Source organism: Ictalurus punctatus, chromosome 13 (genome assembly GCF_001660625.3).
Source record: "Ictalurus punctatus breed USDA103 chromosome 13, Coco_2.0, whole genome shotgun sequence".
Taxonomy (NCBI): Eukaryota; Metazoa; Chordata; class Actinopteri; order Siluriformes; family Ictaluridae; genus Ictalurus; species Ictalurus punctatus.
The window spans coordinates 767574-792416 of NC_030428.2; the positions used below are offsets into that span (position 1 = coordinate 767574).

Genomic DNA, 24843 nt, shown 5'->3' on the forward strand with positions numbered 1-24843 from the left:
TTTAATCCTCAGAGATATAAAGAGAACCCCAAGAGCTTCATACTGTGGCCTCTGTAAGCACATTTCTGGAGTATTGGCGTCTGTGAGATGTTTGGCCAAAGCATCTTGAATGGTACTTGCACCGCTGTATCTAATCATTCCGAGTGGTTTTATCATTCAGTAGGTGTGAGTAATGTAATAGGTTACACAGCTAGAAATGTGGCGTCCATGTGCATGGTTGTGAATGTCCTGCTCAAAGGGTCTGATTTTGACCAGCTTCAGTTACCACTGCTGTGCAGGTTTGGGGTTCCACTAGTGCGTTGTTATTTATATGGAATTGGAAAACGTGTACTGGATTACACAGAAGGGAACAGGTTTTGTTTCTATTGTCACAGATCTCGTATAAATTCACTGATTTCACTTTAATCACCACAGGTCGAGAATCTGACTCCAGAAACACTGGGACACAGCAACGTAAGTACAACATTATTTTCTGTCAAAGTATGAAGATATTTCTGTCTCAGTCAGGATATATCCGAGTTACATTCAGGCCATAAAATACCGTTATTCTATATTTATAAAACAACACACGGAGTTAAAAGAGAAAAGTGAAGGTTTTGTCTAATCCTCATGTCTTTGTGTTACAGGTTTGTCCCATTTGGTTGTGTTCATGTTTGGCTCAGTGGTGGTGGTTCTTGTGAACGCGGTTGTGTTATTAGTGGAGCTGATCATAACAGCGCGTGAGTGAACTCTATAGTCCATGATTTTAATAATAATTCTACAAAAACTCATCACGGTAAAAACATTAGTGTGAAATTACTGACATTAAAGTAATCAGAAAAATGTTATTGAAACCAGTCCAGTTAATGTATATACGTACAGAACTAAAATTTCTTTTCTTTTCCAATTATGATTATAAATAGGAACTGGCCAGCGTACAGTGGATCTGCGCGTCATTCTCCTACCAACTGAATGCGTCTTTGCTGTGTGCTGCCTTGCTTTACAAATATCTGCTTTCTGTAAGTATAATCTACAAACACGACACAGTGTGTGATCTGATGTAGCTGCTCTGTGTACTTTTTCTCATTCTATTGTCGTATCAGTAACAGAAATAAAGTCTCTGACTCTGAATATATCCCTTAGATCAGACTCTACACTCGGATTATTTACATCCGGATCGGTTTAGTACTTGTGCATGCTCTAAACACGACCAGTTTCTGCTCTAAAACACTGTCACGTTTTCTTTCCCCATCACACACAGGGAAGGAGAACAGAGAAAGGTACGTGAGTATTGTTGAGGAACATGAATATATAGATAGATGTTTAGAGAGACGATAAGATCGTTTTTGTTCTGGTTTTTACAGATTTAGAGAAGACATCGACCAGCTGGGACGATCGTGCGGGTGTAAACAGAAACACAGGGTGAGTACGTCACGGTGTAATATTAAACACGGAATAAAAAACTGATTAACATCAATAACTTGTGCGTTTTTACATTAAACTTCATACAAACGCAGGACTCACCTCCACAATGTGATGAACGTGAACTTGAGAATCTGGCTCCTGAAGCTCAGACCTCAGGGTCTTAGCAGGTAAGAAGAAAACAACAACACAAGATTGTTCCAGGTGTTATTACTGAAATATGAAATGAAAAGATGAATGAATCATCAGTGATTGTGTGCGCATCTAGAAAAGCAGAACGTACGGCGGGTTGGTGTTCTGGAGCACTCGGGTGTATCTCTACATCACGCTGAGAAGAAAGGACATCATCCATGACCTGAACAGACTGGACGCACTCGTCTGATCACCTCAGGGATTGTTTTAAAGATGCTTGTCATGTGTTGTATATAAATATATTTATATATATATATTTACAATCTTTTGAGTGACACGTAAATGTGAGTTTCTTGTCTTCGTGTTTGCGCCTCCTGTAGAATAGTTTTTATTATCTAATTTCTCGATATAATGACTGGATTTATTCATTTATTACCTGTTTTGAGACATTTTATTGTTTTTTATTGTTTATTTTATTTAGATGCTCAGAGTTTATATTTATATTCAGTACACATAAATCAGATGACATTATATCAGAGTGATGCTGGAAAGGTATTATAAGTAATGCATTTCTATAATTGTATCTAACATTTCTTTATTATTTTTGTTTAGTTCTTTTGCATTTCAAGAGTTAAGTCTGACTGCAGCGAGAGGAAACATGGCGTGCTGTATGTTAAAACAATGAGAATTCTTTTTCTTTCTTTCTTTAAAAATAAAATCTGTAAAGTTGTGTAATGTATTCAGACAGGTGAATGTGGTGCTTCCGGGTTTATTATAATATCAGTGTCATTATAATATACTGTGTTTGATGTTGGGAAACTTAAATTAAACACTAATCATGAAATCGTGTAGTTTGAGGTCACAGCTTAGTGACGTAAAGCAGAGGGTTTATTTCACAGGCTTCTCTCCGATAAATAAAAAGTACAGCAATAATAATAATAAATATAAATATAAAACAATGTCCCTCAATAATAAATAAACAAATAAATAAATAAATAAATAAATAAATAAATAAGAGAAGCTACCGTTGATTCTGAGATCCTTCACTATGGCGTGAGCTGGTTCTAAGAATGCTGGAATTCTAGAAGTTCCGGTCTATGACCTTACTGGCCAAGGTAAGCGTGAAATGCGCTCACTTTCACTGATCTTTACCACCGAGTTATACTTTTCCAGACTTCTTCTCCGCCAACCAATCAGTGTTCACCTGAAGGTCGGTTAACGCACAGCGCTGTAGATAAACATGACCTGCAGTTAGCTTCATGGTGGACATGAAGGTATCAGTGGGTACAACACAAGGTACAAGTCAGTCCTTAGTATCTTCTAGACCAGTCGAGTTCTCAGAGCTGCTCCAAACACGACTGCACCAATTAAATAAATAAATAAACATTAATTAAAATGTTACAGTCCCTGAGGGAACCTGAAAGCTTGAACTGGAAACACCCAGAACCTTCTAGGTTTTGGGTTACTTCAGATCTACATCTGTGGAGGACTCAACGGAAACGAGTGCCTTTTCACGGCCGAGTGTTTCGACCCTCGTTACGATCAGTGGACGCGGATCGAACCGATGCCCATCCAAAGCAGTGTCGTGAGCGTCATCGCTGTGAACAACCGAGTGTTTGCGGTAAGAACTTCCAGCGCTGAGAGTCAGTGAAGTGTCTGTAATCGCTCTGTAAAGGATGGGAAGGAGGCGTGTTTCTGTTAGCACGGTTTGTGTTCTTTTATTAATGCATCATTATGTTATGTTCTTTTATTAATGCACATTAAGCCCACAGTCTGCAGAGCGTCGAAGCCTACAACCCTCATACCAACTCCCGGAGAATGCTTGCCTCCATGTTTAACCCACGAAGGAACTTTGGCGTCGAGGTAACGCACCAAACACCACATGGCTAACTAATTTATCGTTTCTTTTACCGAGGCTGGATCCATCAGACTTCCTAACTCCAAGCAGTGGAATGAATTAATGAAATTAGTCATGTATCTCTTCACCATGACGCCGCCTTCTTCTTCCTCTTCTTCTTCCTCGTGATGGACGGCCGCTTGTACGTGGTTGGCGGCTACAGCGACGAAAGCACCACAACCAACTGCGCGTACTACGACGAAGAGAACGATGACTGGTACGAGACGTATAGTGTCAGGTCCAGAAATCTGCCGTTCTGGAGTTCAGATATAAATCGAGACCAGGATCAGAACTGTAGTGATGTCTAGTGATGTTTCCTTCAAATCCTAAACTCATGGTATTAAGTGAGGTAGAAAACTTGACATGACGTGCTGTTATTAAAAAATAAATCAATAATCGATGACCAGGTGGTGTCCACCCCAAGGTGGACTATTTTACTATAAACAGCACGTCCTGAAGTGTTTATTATTCCTAAATTTAAACGTATTATTGAAACTGCAAAGCATAAACTCCTTTGTCCAGACTGTTCCATGTTAATGGACTTTCTTTTCAACGTTTATGTGGCGTGTATAAAAGAGCTGTTACTATAGAAAAGATAACACTACTGTCAGAGCTGCTGTTACAGAGAACTAATCAACACCTTCTGACCCAATCACGATCCAGAACTCAGCAGCGTTGTGCTTGAATTATTTTTGTATTATTTATTAAATATTTGTATATTATTATATATTTGTATTATTCATGTAATTATTCTGTGCAGTAATTCAGGACCCCAGGCTAAATATGCTACAGTGGTGATTAAAATCATAACGCATGTCATAAACGAGATTTCCTGCAGGTTCAACGTCCAGGACATGAATATCGTCCGCGGTGCGGGGAGCTGCTGTGTGATATCCGGGCTTCCAAACGTCACTGACTACACCATCGCGTACGATGACCTTCTCTAGACACAGAGCTTTTAAAATGCTATTAAACCACATCCCATTGGAGAACCTCTGTCTCCAGCTGTTTCATTCCGAACGAAGTCAACATGATTTATTTATTTTTTTAAACATATCTGGCACATTTAGGCTGGCTTCACACACATACACACACACACTTTGATTTTTCTCACAGGCAGGAAGTTCTTTGGACTTGTTCACTCGTAGCAGGAGACAGACATCAATCCCAACATCTCAATAAAATAAAAAATAAAAACATTTAAAGATGGTTTTGTGCAGTAAAATAATCTAATGCTGAATATTTTCAGTTATTTCAGTGGGAGTGGAAAAGGAGTACAGCGCTCCGTTTCCCTGTTCAGTCTAGGACGTCACTCTGCTTTCCTGCTCTGCCGTGTACGTCGCTCTGCTTTTTTGTTTCTCCAAGAACGCAGTGCGGTCTCCAGGCTCTGCTGGGGACATTCTGCCCAGGGGGCCGGGGCCGCCAATGGAAATGGATGTTTCATGGCACTCCGGGAGGAGCGCCCTTGGGGGGGGGTCACGAGTTCCCCTTTAAGCAGCGCGCTGTGGAGCATGTGAGTGCGCGTGCACTTTTCCCTTGTGGATAATCGTGACATTTCGACACGTGCATTTGTTATGTTTCTGTTATGTCTCCTCCCCGTTCTGTCATTGACTATTGTTTCACGTGTGTCTGAATTGCCCTCAGCCATCAGGACGCTGAGTATGTTTGTATAAATACCGCACGCCTCCCAGCACTCAGCGCAGAATACTGAATGAGTTATAGTCACTTAGAGTCCTTACTATAGATAACCATAGTCATAATTCATGTCATGATTCAGTTAGTTAGTTTAGTTCACGCTGGTTTCTCTGCTACCAGTCCCCCGCTATTGTTCATATTTCTTGTTTTGTTCCTCGACCCTGTATTTCCGTGACCGAGACCTTGATTCCTGCCTCGCCCCTTTATGCCTGTTTCCGATCGCCTGAACTTTGCGTGTTACTGGATTACGTTTGTGGATCATGTTTTGGATTTGTCTGCCTGTCTCTCTCTTAAATAAACCTGTTCTACTACGATTGCATCCTACCTTATCTCCGTTACGTCACGAAACGTGACACACACACACACACTTTTCTCACAGGCAGGCTTTTCTCACAGGCAGGAAGTTCTTTGGACTTGTTCACTCGTAGCAGGAGACGAACATCAATCCCAACATCTCAATAAAATAAATAAAAATAAAAACGCTTAAAGATGGTTTGTGCACTAAAATAATCTAACGCTGAATATTTTCAGTTATTTCAGTGTGAAAAGTTTTCAGCGATACTAGACGTACCTATATTTCTATCGTAGCTAACGATAATCAGCACGTCAGTGTGAAAAAAGCATAACTTGATGTGAGGGATTAGCCCGGGGAAGGGTGGCGTACAGACCCACAGGAGGCAGAAGAACGTTCAAAACGGTGATTTATTGGTGCAAGGGTGAAGTGAGTGGGTTGTGAGGGGATGAGTGCGGGATTTTGTGGAGGCGTGACTGCCGGTGTAGCCTACTCGTGGCGGAGGCTACTCGTCCTCCGTAGATGTGACTCTCACCACCCGGCGATCTCGTCCACGCTTGCACCTTTTGTAAAGGGGGGGGGGGGAGATTAGCGTGGGGCGTGAGGTTTCCGTCGTGATCGGTGATTGCGAGTCGCTATGTCGCTGAAAACACGCACGGAGTCCGTCTTGTCGCTACGATATTCTCCTCTCTCGTACGGCCGGAAGCACGCCCTTTTATCTTCTTCCACCGTCGCCTGAGTGGTGGAATTTCTCCATTGGGTCCGCCAATCGCTGGCCGGTGTCGCGTCAGTCCCGCCCTGCCATGGCGGTCCTTCCGGCTCTCGGAATGTTCGGCAGGAAGCTGCCCACGTCGTGCCAGTGCGGCAGTTGGAGAAGGAGCGATTTCCTTCTTGTGTGCGCCGGCTCTCTGCCCGTCGCGACACTTGAATAATAATAATAATAATAATAATAATAATAATAATAATAATAATGATAATAATAATGTGATGCCGTTTTTTGCTCCTCCTCCAAATTTTTCTCAAATCTCACATAACACAGAACTCTGATACTCAAACTGTTCTCCCATAACGGACTGGCGAATCTACAAGTAGCTGTGTGAGAGAGAGAGTCTCTGGGTTATAAATAGAGCCAGAAATTCTATTCACATACACACACACACACATACACACACACACACACACATACACACACACGTGCATTAAACCAATTCCTCTCGGAGACGAAAACTACTCAGGATTTTGTCTTTTGTTCTAAAAATGAAAAATATCAGCGCATCTAAAGTGTACTTGCACTGTTTTTTTTTAAATGTATTATTTGTATTTTGTAAACAAGAAAATAATGTGGCCTTCGTTCTCCATTCCGTACACATGGAAAGATGTGACAGACGTTATTTTATTATTATTTTATTTTCCATTTTGTAGTAAAGCTCTTTGGTGTGAACTGGGAAATGTTCCTTTGTATAAACTGTGCAGGTTTTTGTTTGTGCTGCAAAACAAGTTCAATAAATAAATAAATGTTCTACTTTTGGTCTCTTACTTAACTACGTTACTGTAGTTGCAGTTCACCTGGAAGACAGCAGGGGGCGCTGATTATATGAATTGATGGAAAACAAGAACACGACCACATCTTTTACATTTAGGAGCTTCTGATTCTTCAGACAAAAAAAAAAAGAAGACAGTATGCAAGTTCTTAAAATGAGATTTTTAAAAATAAAAGTACAACTGAAAAAAGGTACAGAATTCTTTTTCTGTGCGCAAAATATTCAGTTGGTCCATGTTTTAGTGTATCCAAGGTCAAAAACACATTTTAATTCTCTTATAATGTACATTACACAAATGGAAGGCAACAAAAGGCTGGAAAAGTAAAGTGCTACTGGAAAGAAACAGCTGGAGGTAAACTGGCGACAGGTCAGAAACGTGATTGAGTATAAAAAGAGCCTTGCGTTGCCCCAGTCCCGACTTTTTGAGACGTGTTGCGGCCATCAAACTCAAAGTGACCTTATTTTCCCCTTAAAACGGTCCATTCCCTCAGTTTAAACATTTTAATATGTTTTCTATGTTCCGTTGTGAATAACATACGAGTTTATCTCCTGTACGAGATTACAGCGTCGAGTGGAGATGGACGTTTTAATGTACAAGAGAAAATATCTCAAATGTTTAGATATGAGAAACTCACCCAATTTAAAAATGTATAAAAAATAATATAAAATCTGAGGGGAAAAAATAATAAAAGACACGCTATTACGGATGATCCGAACCCCAGCTTAATTCTGATTGGCCACTGGCTGGGATGCTGGTTTCCCATTGGCTGGGTGACCTTTCAGACGGTCGCGTGGTCTCGTTTCTCCGCTGTGTGGTAATTAATTATTGCGTTTGGGACGTCCAGCGTCTCGTCCTTCTCCAGCACGATGTCGTAAGACCTGACGTACGCCTCCCTCCTCTCCTCGACCTTCACATGTTAAAATATAAACGATTCGTGTTACAGTTATAAACACGTGATTCAGTCATGACGAGTTTCAGTGTTTGTGGGCGTGTCACCTTGTCGTTGAGGTAGCCGATGCGCAGGATGTTGCGGAGGCCCTGCACGCCGTCGGCCATGTCCAGGTCTCCCAGCGAATCTCCCAGCAGCAGCACGTTGCTGCGGTCGTGTACGAACTGCTGTGTGTTCTGTAGAGCGCCCTGTCTTTTATTAAACGTGTGGATCACATCACCCTTAAATGCACACACAACACCCTGACACACACACACACACTTTTCAGTGTTTTCGCAGATTTCTCAGTCACAATTCTAACAATGAATGAATAAAAGATAAAACAATAATAATTCTGAATGACTACGTTTACATGGACAGTGTCACGTATCGTGACGGAGCAGAGATAGGACGGATGCAAGTGCAGTATGAACAGTTGTTTATTTTAAAAGAGAGACAGGCAGACAAATCCAAAACGTGATCCATAAACGTAATCCAAAACAGGTGAAGGTCAGGCGATCGGCAAACAGGCATATACAGGGTTAAACATGAACCAAGGTCGTGGTCACGGAAAACAGGGTCGATAAACAAAACGAGAAACATGAACTATGACGAGGAACTGGGAGCAGATAATCCAGCGTGAACTAACTCTAAACATGGACCGTGACTATGACTACTAAACGAACTAATCTAACTCTACGATAATCTTCCGCGTTGTGTGCTGGGAGGCGCGCGGTATATATGTGGACATGATCAGCGTCTAAACTGCTATCAGCTGAGGGCAATACAGACACACGTGAAATCCCAGCCAATGACAGAACAGGGAGGAGGCATGACAGAAACATAAACAAAACACACGTGTCCAGATGTCACTACTGTCAACAATGGAAAAGCAGGTCCTCGCGCATTAGCGCTTAGAGCACGCTGCTTCAAGGGGGAATCATGACAGACAGCATAATCTAATTATGGACCTTACTCTGAGTAAGATAATAATGTGATTAAGGTGTTTACATGAGTCACTTTTAGTGTCTTTCATGGACCCATTTTACATGTTATAGAACATAATTAGATTAACGGCACACGTCATTACGTCATCACCTTAATCGGATTAAAGTAATTAAAAATTGCTCTTTACATGGTAGTTTCTTAATCAGAGTATTTTCTTAATCGGGTTAATAGTGGATTATTGTTGTCCATGTAAACGCACTGAATGAAGATGGTGTTAATGATGGTGTGATGTCTGACCATTCCTCCATGTGAGGGATTTTCTCCTCCACCGACATCGAGTTGTTGATCTCAACAGGGTAATAAAGATCAAACAAATCCGACATCTGCGTAAAAATAAAATAAGATACCACTTCAATCTGCTGATTTGTATTTCTTTCAGTCCTCATGAATACAGACAGTTGTTATGGTTACCTTGGCATTACAGTCCTCGCTAATGACAGCGCTGCTGTGCAGAATACCTGAGGAGGAAAAACACAACGTATTAAAATCACGTCACGTCATTTCAACCAATCAGCAAGCGTTCCTGTGAAGAGGCGGTCCTTCCTGTGCGTCGTCATTTTGGAAACAATAAATGCCCCAGGGTTAAAGCGCCGACTCGGATTAATGTCGAGTGTGTGTGTGTGTGTGTGTGTGTGTGTGTGTGTGTGTGTGTGTGTGTGTGTGTGTGTGAGTGAGTGTGTGTATGAGTGTGTGTGTATTTATTTATTTATTTTATTACCTCACAGGAACATTAATAATGAGGAGGAATTTAATAATAAGGTGGATGTGTAAATAAAGCGAGCAAAACCGGGTTCAAAAGGACCCTTTAGGTGGCCGACAGAAAATGAATGTTATATATGATTTATATAGACTTCTGGGTATTTGATGGGGCCCCTGATTCCCTGGAGCCCTAAGAGGCCGCTTACCGTGCTTTGAGGGTTTAGTCCTCCTCTACTGCCGCCTGACACAGTACATATCTTTATATATACAGTACCCCACAAAAGTGAGTACACCCGTGACATTGTTGTAAATATTTGATGATATCTTTTCATGTGACAACACTGAAGAAATGACACTTTGCTACAATGTAAAGTAGTGAGTGTACAGCTTGTGTAACAGTGTAAATTTGCTGTCCCCTCAAATTAACTCAACACACAGCCATTAATGTCTAAACCACTGACAACAAAAGTGAGTACACCCCTAAGTGAAAATGTACAAATTGGGCCCAATTTTTCCCTCCCCGGTGTCATGTGACTTGTTAGTGTTACAAGGTCTCAGGTGTGAATGGGGAGCAGATGTGTTAAATTTGGTGTCATCGCTCTCACACTCCCTCATACTGGTCACTGGAAGTTCAACATGGCACCTCATGGCAAAGAACTCGTCACATTCTCTCTCAGTTCTCGCTGTCTCTCATTCTTTCTCTTTCCCTCTTCTTCACTGTGATGAACTACAAGCACGTAGCACATTCCTTCATAAATCTCTCTCTCACATACAAACAAGCTATGCAAACCCACACACACCAACACACACACTCACACACACACACACACACACACACACACACACACACACACACACACACACACACACACACACACACACTCACACACACTCACACACACACACACTCACACACACTCACACACACACACACAGTGCGGATACACATTCCTGTTACGCAGTGTTCATTCCTGTTATCAAATAGTTTTTATCTAAAAAATAAAGTTAATTCACTGTTTTTCTCAGTTGTGTTATGTCCATCATTTATCCAGTTTCTTAATTAATTACATCATACATTTTTTTTAGAAAGTTGAGGTTTGTGTCTAAAATGAAAAAATGGCTTTGCATTTAAAAATATCAATAATTTAAACTTGCAACCAACCTTTTTTTTTTTAATAAACACTTTTGTGAGAGGAAAACAAAGGAATTAGTTGACATTGCTTTTAAACGTGCTTTTTAAAACACATGATTTTTGGTAACAGGTCAGAGAAAAATACATCCATCTCCCACTTTAACACCTTGTAAAAATTAAATGAAGTCACCTGAGATTGACCAATATACATTTTGAACAGTGAAGTGAATGTGTTATATGTGTGTTATTATGTGTTATATGTGTGTGATATGTGTGTTATATGTGTGTTACGGCCTATGTATGTATAAACACAGAGCTACAGCAAACAGATTATGGTGCATGTATTTATTTATGACAAAATTGAATCAGTTTTGCCAATATACATACTGTTAATAAAGACTATGAACACTACAAACGTTTATAAAATATGCTTCTAGGTGTTAACAGAGGCGGTTCCCACAGGGCAGGTTGTACCATGTGATCTGAGTTAAAGCAAAGGTTAAAGTTGTTCTCTTTGTACGGAAACATGGAGACTGATCTGATGAGTTGTTTTTATCTGTTGTTGTTGATGGTCATCTGTGACGGTAATATACAGCATTATTCTGCTTGTTAGTGCACTGTGACTTCACTTTTTATATGGAGCTAAAAGGACAGTATAGGATGTTATTTATGTGAGGAGGATGGGTTTCTCTACCTGTGCTTCAACTCTGGAAAGAGAAATGCAGAATTGAGGGACTATAAAACTGTAAACTATAAAAAAATAAAATTAAATAGTTTGTCTGTGAAACTGCCAGTCAACCAGAATTAATTTCTAATTGCTGAATCACTAAAATCCAACACAAGTGTGTATTGTGGCACTGGTTAAAAAACACAAATAGAGGGTGTGATTCATGCATAGACTGGATTTTCTGGAGGAACAAGATAAGGCACAAGGCTCAAAACATTTCTAGAAGTCACGAGATGTATCTTAGATGTATCTAATTCACATTGAATTGAATTTTCATGATGGCAGAATGAAATAGAATAGAGTTTTGTTATGTATTTACAAAATTTTACAGTTTCATTTAAGAATACAGAAAAAAACTGAAGCCATAGCAATGAGTCTGGAAATAAACATGAGGAATTTTTATTAGTGTAAATATCACTAAGTATCAGTTTATGGAAAAAGATGATCAGTGATTGGTTTTAAGAAACACTCGTGATCAGTGATTGGTTTTAAGAAACAGTGGTGATCAGTGATTGGTATTAAGAAATAATGGTGATCAGTGATTGGTTTTAAGAAACACTGGTGGTCAATGATTGGTTTTTGGCTTTTCACACTGTTGGTGAATCAAGTAAACCTGCTCTCTCAACTCATACATTTAACAGCTGTGATGTGAGCAATCTCAAACATCTGCTCAAGATCGCTAGATTCGTCACTATGATCCTGAGCCTGCTGGTGTGACAGTACAGGCACCTGTAGCGCCTCCCTGAGGGGAGGAGGGTAAACAGTTCATGATTGGGATGAGCGGGGTACTTGGTGATGCCTCTCACCCTCTGCAGGCATCTTTTACTGTGGATTTCTGTAATTGTTGGGAGCTGGACACCGATGATATGTTGAGCAGTTTTCACCACTCGCTGGTCAGTGACTGAGCAGTTTCTGTACCACATTGAGATGCAGTTTGTCAGAATGCTCTCAATGGCACAGAAACAAAAGTTCACCAGGATCAGTGGAGATAGATGAGCCTTCCTCAGTCTCCTCAGTGAAAAAGGCACTATTGTGCCTTCTTGACCACAGTGTGTCACGTAATTGAACGTAATGGAGGTTAGAACAGATGCAAATGCAGATAAGAGTTTAATTAAAGAGATCCAAAATGTGAGACAATAGCGTGGTCAAAAATAGACAATGGGTCAGGCGATCGGCAAACGGGTGTAAACAAGGCAAAACAGGAATAGAGAACGAGGGCGAGAACAAGATCAAAACTATAACAAAACTCACGTAATCCCTCACAAAGTACAAAAAGACACGTGGGATTTAAATGACAGACGTAATCAAGGGTGAACACAAAACAGCTCAGACTAATGATGACACATACGGGAAACAACCAATGACAACACAGGGGCGGAGACAGGGCAGAAATCACAACAAATGCACGTGTCATAAGTAAACAAATTCAGTGTCACTGAAACGCTGCGTGCTCCGGCGTTTAGCGCGAGGGGAAATCGTGACAAAACCCTGTACCCAACCCTGCATGGTGTTATAACCATAGGCAGGAACCCAATCGTGGGTGTACTGGGAGTAGAGGAGTGAGCTGGGCACACAGCCCTGTGGAACACCAGTGCTCAGAATGAGGGTGGAGGAAGTCATGTTGCAGAGCTTCACAGACTGTGGTCTGTCTATGAGAAAGTCCATTATCCAACTGCAGAGGGAGGTACTGATGCCAAGGTGGGTGTGCTTATTTATCAGCTCAGCTGGAGTGACGGTGTTAAATGCTGACCTGCAATCGATAAATAGCATCCTCACATGTCAATTGCTGTTATCCAGGTGGGTCAGAGCTAATATCACTCTGAACGATAGAGAAGAGAGTAACGTCACCACTCCTACCCAGAGAACACAACCACTTTTACTGTCTTGAACTCCCAGACACAGACAGCTTACTTACTTTTAAGAAGTCTCAATCAGGTTATTCCAGTCCATCTCAGGGCATCACAAACATTTATCCATTCACAACTAGGGGAAATTTAGAGTAACCCATCTCTAAAGATAGGCCTTGCTGCAGAACTAAAAGTTCAGGGAGTGGAGCTGGACCTGATCTGACTCCTCTTATAAGCTTAACCTTAACCCTAACTCCTAACTCAGGTAAAATCAGGTGGATCAGGTCTGACTCCACCCCCTGAAGTTTTGGTTCTGTAAGGAAGAGTACTGTACTTTCATTTACCTAGTGGCATGTTTTTGTAAGGATGAAGGAAACTGGCATTGGATGGGAAGAACAAAAAATGTTAGGTCAATGTCTGTTAACTGTGTTTTTATTCACTTTAGGGTTCCATGTCCGTGGTCCGTCTGGTCCTCTCATTGTCCAGCTGGGAGGCTCAGTGATGCTGCCCTGCTTTGTAGAAACTCCTCTACCAATGCAAGAACTGGAAATAGAGTGGAAAAGAAATGACTCTGAAACTCTAGTACACTGGTGGCAGAATGGAGAGAGTCATCCGGAGTCTCAGAACCCGAGTTATCGTGAAAGAGCTCATTTCTTCATTGAGGAGATCGCTCAGGGAAACTTCTCTCTCCTCCTTACGAACGTGACCCGGGAAGACGCAGGAGTCTATAAGTGTGCTGTCTACACAAACAAGGACTCTGATGAAACTCTGATTGAAATAAAGGAGATTGGTGGGTAAATTCTTTCACCTAATTCACATGATGTTCTGTAAAAAAACATGAATTAAAAAGGAGTTCAATTCTGTTTATGTAATTCTCATTTCAGAGCGTTTGATCGTGTCTGGAGCCCACGTCATATCTGCATATGCGGGTGAAGATATCACTCTGAATTGCTCTGTAGACTCACATATCCCAGCGGAAAATATAGAACAGGTCTTATGGATGAAAATGGATGGAGAGATCTTAGTGCTGCTCTATGAACATGGTGAGGTCCACACAGACTCGTCCCATGAGAGATACATGGACAGAGTGGAATTGTTCAGCGCTGAAGAAAGAAACAAAGGAAACTTCTCATTGAGACTGAAGGATGTCCGAACTGACGATAAAGGGCTGTATACATGTTCTGCATTCTCTGGGGCATTCTCAGATAACACAACTGTGGAAGTGCAGCAGCTGGGTAAGTCACTGTTTTAATGTACAAATCATGTAAAGATGTACCAGAGCTGAGTGCTGAAACACGTTGGAAGTGGATTATCATGACTAAAATCATGTGCACTCTCTCTGGGTCATGTAATGGAGACAAGTGTAGAGTAAAGTTTAATGAAAACGGAGTAGAATAGACAGACAGAACAAGAACTATGAACACGTGTCAGGACTAAGGAACATAACCATAAGATGACAACATAAACAATCGCAAGACAATGTGCGCTGTGGAAAACGTGACTATATACACACACAAGTGCTAATTAACCAAAACATGAAAACAGGTGCAAACAATCATGTGATGGGATCATGTGTGGTGCAGCGGCTGATGGGAATCGTAGTCCAGTGCCTATTTCCGCATATCCATGACACTTTCTCCTGTCACTCACAGTAGCTGTGTTTACATGGACAACAATAATCCACTATTAACCTGATTAAGACCATACTCTAATTAAGAAACTAGCATGTAAACAGCAGTTTTTACTTACCTTAATCTAATTAAGGTCATACTCGAATTAAGACAGGTGGAGTACTCCTGTTTTAGTCACATTATGGTCGTGTATTACAGACATGTAAACACCTTAATCACATTATGAGCGTCGTGTGAGAGTTTTCACCAGTCGCACACGGCAGTTTTATGGCGAACAAGAGAGTTCGGCTGCGTCCCAAACCGCATACTTGCCTACGCTAAGCCTGTAGTGGGGAAAAATACACGTATCTCGGCTACTATATAGACGGTAAGTATGCGGTTTGAGACGCAGCCCACGGCTTCAAGCAGTTGACGAACTATATGTTGATACGTGAAATTCTGGAGGGACGTCGGACAGCGTGGCGCGGTGACGTAATGCCGCGGGCTGTTAATCTAATTACGTTCTAAAACATGTAAAACGGGATCATGACAGGAGTATTCTAAAAGCGACTCATGTAAACACCTTAATCACATTATTATCTTAATCAGAGTGAGGTCAATAATTAGATTACTGCTGTCCATGTAAACGTAGGTAGTGACGCTATCACGTAATGGAGGCTGAGACGGAAGCTATTGCAGGTATTGCAGTTTAATTAAACAAAGTCCAAACGATTATGCAGAAATCAATAAACAAAGACAGGCAGAGGTCAGGGAGAGGTCAGGTGATCAGGCAAACAGGCAAAGCTAGGCAGGGCAGAGAATCGAGGTCAACAGAGTAAACAAAGGTCGATGTTCAGAAAGCAAACACGATATAAGGCTTGAACATACGACAGAGACTAGGCAGCTGAACGTAATACTTCACAAAGTCATTGTGTAGAAACAGTCTCTTTATACTGTGGAGTGAGTGTGTGAATTGGATGCAGGTGTGTGTGATTAGAATGAATGAGTGTTCTGGGAATTGCAGTCCATGTTTGTAGGCCACAGTGCAGGATGGGAAATGTAGTCACTGGTTTACTGTGATATGACAGACGCTAGCCAACCGTCAGCATCTGTGAGGTCATGCACTACCTATCCTCTATGTGTAAGTGCATTATTCTTGCATGATATCAGTCCCTTAAAATGTCCATTGATTGCTCTATGATGACTGTTATTTATAAAAAAATTTTTTTTAAAGCATTTTAACTGTAATATGAAAATGTATTTATTAGGGAAAGAGGTCCACTAGTAAGTTGATGTGATGAACTATTTTATAATATCACCAGTTGTTCTTTATTTCCTCACAGATATTACAGTGTTATAATGTTTAATAACTCTGGTGTTTGTGCTACGCAGGTTTTTCCTCTATGCAGGTTGGAATTTTTGTTTTATGTGCACTGGGATTTGTAATTGGATCACTTATCCTAGGATACTTCTCTTATACATCTTTTAAAAATAATGGTAAGTCTGACCTTCATTTTATCACTTCGGAAGTTTGGTAAGGTTACATTTCGACTTAATAAAGTAAACTTAATGCAAAATGTTCTTTATTATGTTTGTAGATGACAGCGGAAGAGCCCTAGCTATACAGTGGGGACATGTCCTTTGTCCTAATATTACTATGGCCATTGTCTTCATCCTTTGGGGTGTTACTGATGGTAAGTATCACTTAGACAACAAGCGTTGCTGGTGGCTCAGATAAACTGTTCACAGGGCAAGTTCTCAGCTTGGTCAGTGAATGTGACCTGCCCCTCATCTTGCAAAAGAACTTTCATCTGTTCATGGCTAGTGAGGACGGAGTGGAGAAACTTTTATTCCCTCTATAGGGGAATAAAGGCCACAAAGCCCAGAGCATCAGAGAAAATAGCTGCCAAGAACTGGAGGAAGAAATGACAACCTCAGCCAGCCCAGCACTGTGAGATGAGGTGTGAGTGGTCACAGACCTCTGACTGCGCCTTCACAGATGTGTAGTTCTTCAAGCATCTGGGAGAACCATGGCCCTGATGGTCTCTCAGAAGAGAGCGTGATGGCTCACCCTCTCAATCCTCTCCCATAGAGAAAAGATGCAGTTGCTGGATGTGCCTGTGGACCTGCAAAGTACTTTTTAGACCTGTAGTGGCCACAATGCATAGCGCTTAAACTGTGCCTCCCTATGACACAAACAGCTCCCTCACAGACACCTTGGCAGATTTTTGTTCAGTCTATAGCCTGTCAACCGGCCTACCGGATCCCAAAGCCACAGTCATCACTTCAAACATCCACTCAGGGCCCAAACAAGCCTTCAGAGCCTAGAGGCACATAGGTTAAGATGTTCTTCAACGCCATTGTGGCACAAAGAAGCCAGGCTGATAAGGCTGGTACCTCATGAGGTAAGCCATTTTGGCTTCTATTCTATGAGGCTCATTTTGAAGCAGGGAAGCAGTGGCTGGCCGACATAATTAAACTGCTCTGTGGCCGCATGTGGCACCTCCCTATATGCAGAGATCTCCTAACTCAGGCTCACTGGAAAATACTTCAGCCTCATCCAGAAGGTCTGGCAGTCTGGGCCCGGTGTGTGAGAGGTTCAATCTGACCACAGCCTGGTTACCTGAAAGTGTTATCATGACCGTTCAGAATGCAAGAGCATCAGTTATGAGATCAGTCTATAATTGCAAATGGCGTCTGGTTGAGAAGCTGTGCACAGCCTCAGGCTCAGTTGCTTTCCAGTGTCCTAGATAAGGGCAAAGCCCTCTCCACCATTAAGGAATACCTGTCTGCCATTTAAGCATGCCATGTAGTTTTGGGGAACAGGATTGATGAAAGGGGCTCCTCGACTCCACTACAGTCTAAAGCTTTCACTCCAAGGGACTCGATTGTGGTGCTGGATATATTATCAGAACCGCTGTTCAATCCTCTGGATCAGTTAGATCTTATAGCACTTTCTTTGAATATAGTGATGCTGCTGGAACTGGCTTCAGCAAAGTGCATTAGTGACATCCACGCTGATAACCATGCTGGTAAACCCATCATGTATGCAATTTCTATGGGGCAAGGCTCAGGTTTTACTGGAACCTAATCCTACATTCATCCCCAGAGTTATCGGCACATCACTGACGTGTCAGGTAGCTGGCATAACGGAATATTGCTTCTGAGGGACAACGTGAAGATACCTCACTCGTGCCCCCAGAGAACTGAGGATATGGTTGTGACCTAAAGATATTCGACCCCTTGTTGTCTCCCCCATCTCCATCAGTATTATGATAGAGAACACACCGCTGTACTGCCAAAGAGGAGACATGAAAGAAATTAATTCAGAGGTGCCATTAACATCTTTTAAAAATAAAGTAGTTAGCACGTTCGCCTCACATCTCCACCAGGGACGGGGGTTCGAGTTTGCATGTTCTCCCCGTGCTGTGGGGGTTTCCTCCGGGTACTCCGGTTTCCTCCCCAGTCCAAAGACATGCATTGTAGGTTGATTGGCATGTCCAGTCATGTCCGTAGTGTATGAATGGGTGTGTGAGTGTGTATGCATCATAACAGGATTGTGCCCTGTGATGGATTGGCACCCTGTCCAGCATGTTCCCTGCCTTGTGCCCCATGACCCCTGGTATAGGCTCCAGGTTCCCCGCGACCCTGTAGGATAAGCAGTACAGAAAATGCATGGATGGAATAATTGACAGTAATAGTAATTCAATAAAGAGACACTATTGTGTCGTATTAAACTCACTGGGGAGTTGGTTAACCCTCTTACCCCGTATGGCCGAAAAACCGGCTTGCCCGTCTTTGATACTGGCTTGGTCGTATATGCCAAATCCCCTTAAGGCCGATATAGAGCATCTACAGTGTAAACGTTATCCCCGTAAGGCCGGAGTACCAGCATTACTCTGCTATGATTCCTTTCTTATTTAATTATTATTTTTTGATCCGGAAGGTTGATGACGTCATGACATCAGGATGTGATTACGTTATTACGCCGGCATTACGATGAAGCTGATCCAAGCGTGAATATTGGTGTACTAGTAGAAGTGAACTAAAAATGCCAAAGCGAAAAGCTAATCGTGTTCCAGCTAAAGTTACACCTACAGTGAACACAGGTACATCTAAAACAGTGAAAAAAAGAGAAAACATACACAGTTACACAGGCGAGAGCGAGGATTCTAGATAGAGATAGCAGTGAAAGTTCAGGCGATGTTGAAACTGAAACCGAAACTGATAGAGACGCAAACTCTCCTGATTCAGACCCTGATCCGTCTTCATCTTCAGCATCAACCAGTGCGACTGACACTGCAGGGGTCTGGAGTCAGAACCTGACCATCTCTGTGCATTCGTGAAAACACTACCTGCTGGTCTGATTACCACCAGAAACTTGACTTTAGGCGCTAAAATGCATTTAATTATTTATTATTTACTTGAATTTATTCAAAGGCACTGACCACGCTGATGCTCGTATGGTACTTCTAAATGAGTAGAAGGATTTCAGCGAGCATTTTTTCGTAAATTCTCTAGTTAAGAATTGTGCTCTAAGTTTAGTAAAAACTCTGAACTGCTTCATTTTCAAAGTAATATTACACAAATACATTAATATAAGTTGTTTCAAGGCATAAAAAATGTTCAAATTAAAATGTTGATTTTGGCCCGGGAACTCAGGGTTGGGTTATTATGGGACATAATACTGTGGGAACTTAGGGGTAAGAGGGGTAATAATCAGTTTCTTTATTGGCTGTGATACATTAATTAATTCATTGATCTTTCCTCCAGGGTTTTTTACAGAAGCAGCAACTTGTTCAGCACTGAATGGTTTTCGGATCCTTTTTCTACTTTGGATTGCTCTCCACTTGAAAACAGTTCAAGGTATTAACTGATGATCTCATGGATAAGTGGTCTTACGAGAACTTCTCAGTTATTGGCATTATGTAAATATATAGCTAAAAATTTGAAAGAATAATCAATTTGCAGTTTAAATTCGCAGTAAACACGTTTTCCATATAATCCTTTAATAAATCATTTTTTAATCTAGTTTTCTTTATAGAAACTGTGTGATGTTACATAGCAGAGCAGGAAATAATGACTTTTTGAGTATCACTGCCATTACATTTAATTGTAAAGTGTTAGATTTGACACTTTGTTGGAGGCTGTTTAATGTGACACTGGATCAGCTGCAGGTGTGTATAAAGGTCTGCATGTCTGATAAAGTCATTTAAATATTTATTTTTACTTTCCATCCCTCACCTGGACCTATCCTAGAATTTCATGCACAGTTCAGGATTACTTTAGTTAGGCTTTTTGAAACTGGGAATGAGTTATAATGTGGGATTTATGAAACACTGGCCTAATCAGTACGTACTGTGTCCTTGTTATATTGCAGGTTATCCCCGCCAAATAATTAACCGCTTGGCAATTCCACTACAATATGCAGTGATAAGTGTTATTGCTTATTCACGTGAGTATCAAACCATTACACCATTACCATCTGCAGGATCTTATTTCACTCTTGTATAAAGTAAAAAGATAAGAAAGTAAAATGATTTGAAAATCATGTCTTTGGAAAAGATAAAAAAGAATTAGTCTCTATTTTTATAATTTCCAAGACGCAAATTAAAGTCTTTGTCAGGAGGTAATTATCCGTATCAGCGTCTTGGTCTATTATCTTTTGTCACATCTGGGAAAATGATATTACTTTGGTTTAACCCCTTGCTTGGGGTAGAGAAGTCATTTTAAATGCACAGGTCTGATTGTGCTCTATTAAAAAAGAACGAGACAGAGCTGTTTGAATGTGACTGCTGTTATATATGTGACTGGATTATAATTGTTCCAGCTCTCCTCCAGTGCAGTTTGCTTCATCTAAGTAAAACTTTAAACTTCATTATTAAGGCTTCTTGCTGCAGTTGATGTGATAACGTCTACCGCTTGAATGATCACTAAATCCAAAACTGTAATATTTTATTTTAATTTATTATATTATATTATTTATTTCCTTTACATGTTTTACTTCTGTATGTCTCTAAGCAAAGTGTTTCATATTTTTGTTTACAAAGCACTGTATGTATTTATGTAATATATACTAACATTTTATTTTGCTTGTGTTATTGTCTAGCTATTGTTGTGGATGTCTGGTATAGACTAAACACTTTACGGAAAGTGATTCTTCTGATATTTCTGCTTCTGGAGCCACTTTCTACTCTTCTGTATATTCTGTATGTTATCACTACTGGTAGGTGTTTCAAGCATTTATTGTTTTATATTAAAGATTTCTTAATGTGTTTAAGAACAGAGAGAGAGGTACATCAGATCTACATTATAGAATTAATGTACAGATACATTCCAGAAATGTTATTACATGTTTTAAACAATTTCACACAGACTTAATCAGTCACCCTTTTATTCCTGAAAAAAGGGTTGTGTTTGTGCTTTTCTTACTATATTCCCTCCCCAACAGAGTTTCTACACTGATTACTCTTATTCCGTGACATAGTGAACCGGTATCAGGATGTATTTATTAATAGACACTTCAGAGTACTTCTGTAAATTCAAGATCAAAATCGAGGATAACTGAGACAAACGTCTGTGTATAATTCTAAAATAACTTCTAAAATAACTTCTAAAATAACTTCCCTGCTGACGATGTCCTGTTCAACATCTCTGTGTATTTATTTCCTTTAAAAAACTTTAGATTTTGACATTAATTATTTATATTTATTCATTTAACAGACGATTTTATCCAAAGCGACTTACAAGCAGAGAACAGTACAAGTAGAGTTACTGTACAAGATGTTTAATTGAGTTCCAGAAGTAGCAATGTGCACAGAGTAGAGGTTTAATGTATAATTTAAAAATAATCATTATTTTAGGGGTTGGTTAGGTGTTGAGGGAAGAGGTGGGTCTTTAGCTGTTTTTTGAAGATGGAGAGATTCTGCGGTCCGGATTGAGGTGGGAAGTTCATTCCACCACTGAGGAACAGTTAGTGTGAAGGTTCTGGAACGGGACACACTGAGTAGGAACTACTAAATGTCAGTCGTTGATTGATCACAAATTTAAATTCGTTAACCTGCAGCAGGTGATGAGGGTTAAACACATGGCATGTGGAACAATATAGAATTAATGCTTATAAATAAATAAATAAAATGACCACAAATACTGTCCCAATCCCTAACTACAGATTTCCTTTATTCTGACGTGTGTGAATTCCTCTGATTTTCTGTTTCTCAATCCTACTGAATCAGTTCTGGTGTTGAGGACAGCATTATACTATCCATGGTATTTTATTTATCTTTCACAACAAGTGAATAATTCAGTTCTGTAATTATTCACATGTAAATGCATATTGTAATTTGCTGTATTTCCATATTAACACATCGTAGTTACACGGGTCCTTACACTGGAATAACAGCACTGGTGTATAACTGTAGTGTTACCTTTTGTTTCGGGTAGCTGCCATAATACCTGGAATATAAATACCATTCATGTGTTTTTATTTATTGCTCTTTAAAAATGCCTTACAGACCTCTGAAATAACCTTTTAATGATCCTCTATTTTCCAATACAGTATGCAGTGGAAGGACTCTGCAAATAGAAGCAATCTTTAGTTACAATATCACAGAGCTCAGCAATTTTCTACGAATATTTGTTATTATACTAATCTATGGACTTCATCCAGGTAAGAACCACTTTTTGCAGGTAATGTTATATTTGATTGACATTTACATTTCTTTAAATGTACTATTATATTTTCCCAAACACGTCTTATCCTAAAGACTATTATATACAGTATATAAAACACTCAGACTGCATGTGTAGATGTAATGTAATTGATTTCACACACTAAAGCTTTTAAATTCTAGATATTTTAAATATTTAAACAAACATTCTCTATATTTTGTTCTCTCATTGTCCAGACCTACTAACACTTATATACAGTACCCTAAAATCAGTCTCATCCCACAAGATTTCAGTTTTAGTCGTGTGTGTGATGAGCCTGGAGCATATTATCTTCATCAGCACAATTACAGACACAAATAATAATTTCAGATTAAATCTGAATGTTACGAAGCGTAGACGGAGACAAGCGCGGGCGAGCGGAGGAATGACGAGAGGAAGAATCCAGAATGAGAATCGAGTCGGGCCAGGACAGGTAAGCTGTGTATCAGGGACGTAGGCGAAAGCGTAGTGAGAAGCGAGCGTGAAGTCGAGCACTAGGGAAAATACTTCTAAGGATATCGGCTTGTTAAACAAACAGAGACGAGGCTGCTGAATGGTTACTTCGCAAGCGGCTCATGCTAGGGAGGCCCTTATATAACCTTAGGTGTTTGCAGGTGTTCGTAATTAGAACTCCGGCGAACTCGAGCGCGGGTATGACTGGGAAGTGTAGTCCTCCTCCGCCACATCCCTGGGCGGCACTACACTTTGTGAGCTGCCGCGAAGTTCGCCGTGTCGTAACAATGAACCTTCTCAAACAAAGTGCTGTATTAATGTAATGAACATTCTCTGTTTTTCAGAACTTCTGGCGTTGGCACTAATTCCAGTTTTGAAATGGAATTGTTTTCGCTGTTGTTTTGATTATTTATCTATGTGTAAGTACATTACTTAATTCTTTATTTGACTCGTTTTAGATCATTTATTTTTGCCAGTCAAACATTACATTACATTAGATGTAATATGCGTTCATAACTATATTATTTTATCTTCAGTCCACAGACATTACATTATTTAAAACTCTATATGTGTAGATAACAGTTAACTGATCACACAACTCCATTCCTAAAAACTTTTACATACAGACTTTGTGTGTTGGTCAGGAATACAGTGAATTCAAATGTTTACGTTAATAAATGTATTATTTTCACAAATGTACATGATTCTAAACACATTTCACTTTTGTGTTCGTATAAAATGCATGATATACTGAATTCTAAATTGATTGTAGATTTAGTCTGAATTGAAATGTTTTAACTTCTCTCACTTCTCTCTGGCTGGAAAACTTGATAATGTTAGTGAGGAATAAAATCATGATTGTGATGGTATATTCCATCAGATTTGGGTATCGTATTAACAGTAGAGAGAGATACTTTGTATATATTGTAACCTTAGTTTTGACAGGTATAGGTCAAAGGTCAAAAAGATACACATTCTTACTCTCTATAACTTCTTTCTTTTCACATAGAATATGAAACTCTCTGAGGTAGGTCATAAAAATATATATAGTTATGTTAAATCTGGTTCACACCCATTCGTGACAGAAACGTTACTAGTTATGTTAAATCGGGTTCCCATCCATTCCTGACACAAATGTTACTATACATGGTACGGCCATGTGTATTACACATCCAAACAAAAATATGACACACACAAACGCACTTTATTTTCACATTATTTAAAAGGAATTTAAGTGTTATGTACTAAATTACCATAATTATGAACATAAGTTGTTAAGTTGACAATCATTTTTAATATTAAGTTTCTCCATTTAGATTGTCTGCAGTAGAATGCAGTCTTTTAAACCGGGAAAATGTTTTAAGTTTTATAACAATAGTAAGTAAAATCCAGTGTGATTTACATTACAAATCTCATACGTAACATCTCTGCAGGATTTATAGACGTTAAAGCACTGAATGAAATGAGCAATATAGACAAAAAATAAACACTCTGTGTCTACTACTTTTATCTCTCATAGAACTATCCACAGTACAAAGGCTGTGGAGCTAGAAGGCTACGTGTGCGAATGACAAAAGATTTTAAAAAATAAAATAAAAAATGTATCAATACATGAAATTAGATTACACAATGTAGTTGAGGTTTACATGAATAAGCAGAAATGTAATCATGCTTATCTTTCCTATAGCACAAATGAAAAGCCCTCTCTAGATGAACAGATTTGTCAAATGAAACTTTTTCCTTCTTATCCACTGCTACGGTAAACTAAAG

At 40.0% G+C, this 24843-nt stretch overlaps 3 protein-coding genes across 10 annotated transcripts in view; 2 read left to right on the forward strand and 1 right to left on the reverse strand.

Annotated features, from left to right (window-relative positions):
* Positions 1–24843, forward strand: part of LOC128634448 (uncharacterized) — a 55826-nt gene that overhangs the window by 15003 nt on the left and 15980 nt on the right. Inside the window, exons 13-19 of one of the 7 annotated variants that reach the window (XM_053685026.1) lie at positions 415–453; positions 627–719; positions 903–998; positions 1241–1259; positions 1344–1401; positions 1497–1571; positions 1651–2272. The exons of 2 other annotated variants lie outside the window; for them this stretch is intronic. In XM_053685026.1, the coding sequence (XP_053541001.1) occupies positions 415–453; positions 627–719; positions 903–998; positions 1241–1259; positions 1344–1401; positions 1497–1568 (377 nt within the window). In that variant the 3' untranslated portion in view covers positions 1569–1571; positions 1651–2272. Of the gene's footprint in view, positions 1–414; positions 454–626; positions 720–902; positions 999–1240; positions 1260–1343; positions 1402–1496; positions 1572–1650; positions 2273–24843 lie in introns of those variants that run through there. 4 more of the 7 variants (XM_053685024.1, XM_053685028.1, XM_053685027.1 and 1 more) reach the window with 4 other exon arrangements.
* LOC128634454 (cytosolic 5'-nucleotidase 3-like) lies at positions 7082–9233 on the reverse strand. The gene is made up of 3 exons (XM_053685039.1): positions 9133–9233; positions 7956–8150; positions 7082–7866 (listed from the first exon to the last, which is right to left on the reverse strand). The coding sequence occupies exons 1-3, from the start codon at positions 9133–9135 to the stop codon at positions 7738–7740; spliced, it is 327 nt and encodes a 108-aa protein (XP_053541014.1). The 5' UTR covers positions 9136–9233; the 3' UTR covers positions 7082–7737.
* Positions 11208–22956, forward strand: LOC128634451 (CD276 antigen homolog). 2 transcript variants are annotated; one of them, XM_053685035.1, is made up of 9 exons: positions 11208–11310; positions 13746–14090; positions 14185–14535; positions 16303–16407; positions 16509–16604; positions 19684–19776; positions 20291–20365; positions 21020–21136; positions 22469–22956. In XM_053685035.1, the coding sequence occupies exons 1-9, from the start codon at positions 11253–11255 to the stop codon at positions 22672–22674; spliced, it is 1446 nt and encodes a 481-aa protein (XP_053541010.1). In that variant the 5' UTR covers positions 11208–11252; the 3' UTR covers positions 22675–22956. The 2 variants fall into 2 exon arrangements, with proteins under 2 accessions (XP_053541010.1, XP_053541011.1); XM_053685036.1 differs by lacking the exons at positions 21020–21136; positions 22469–22956 and having other exon boundaries at positions 20291–20967.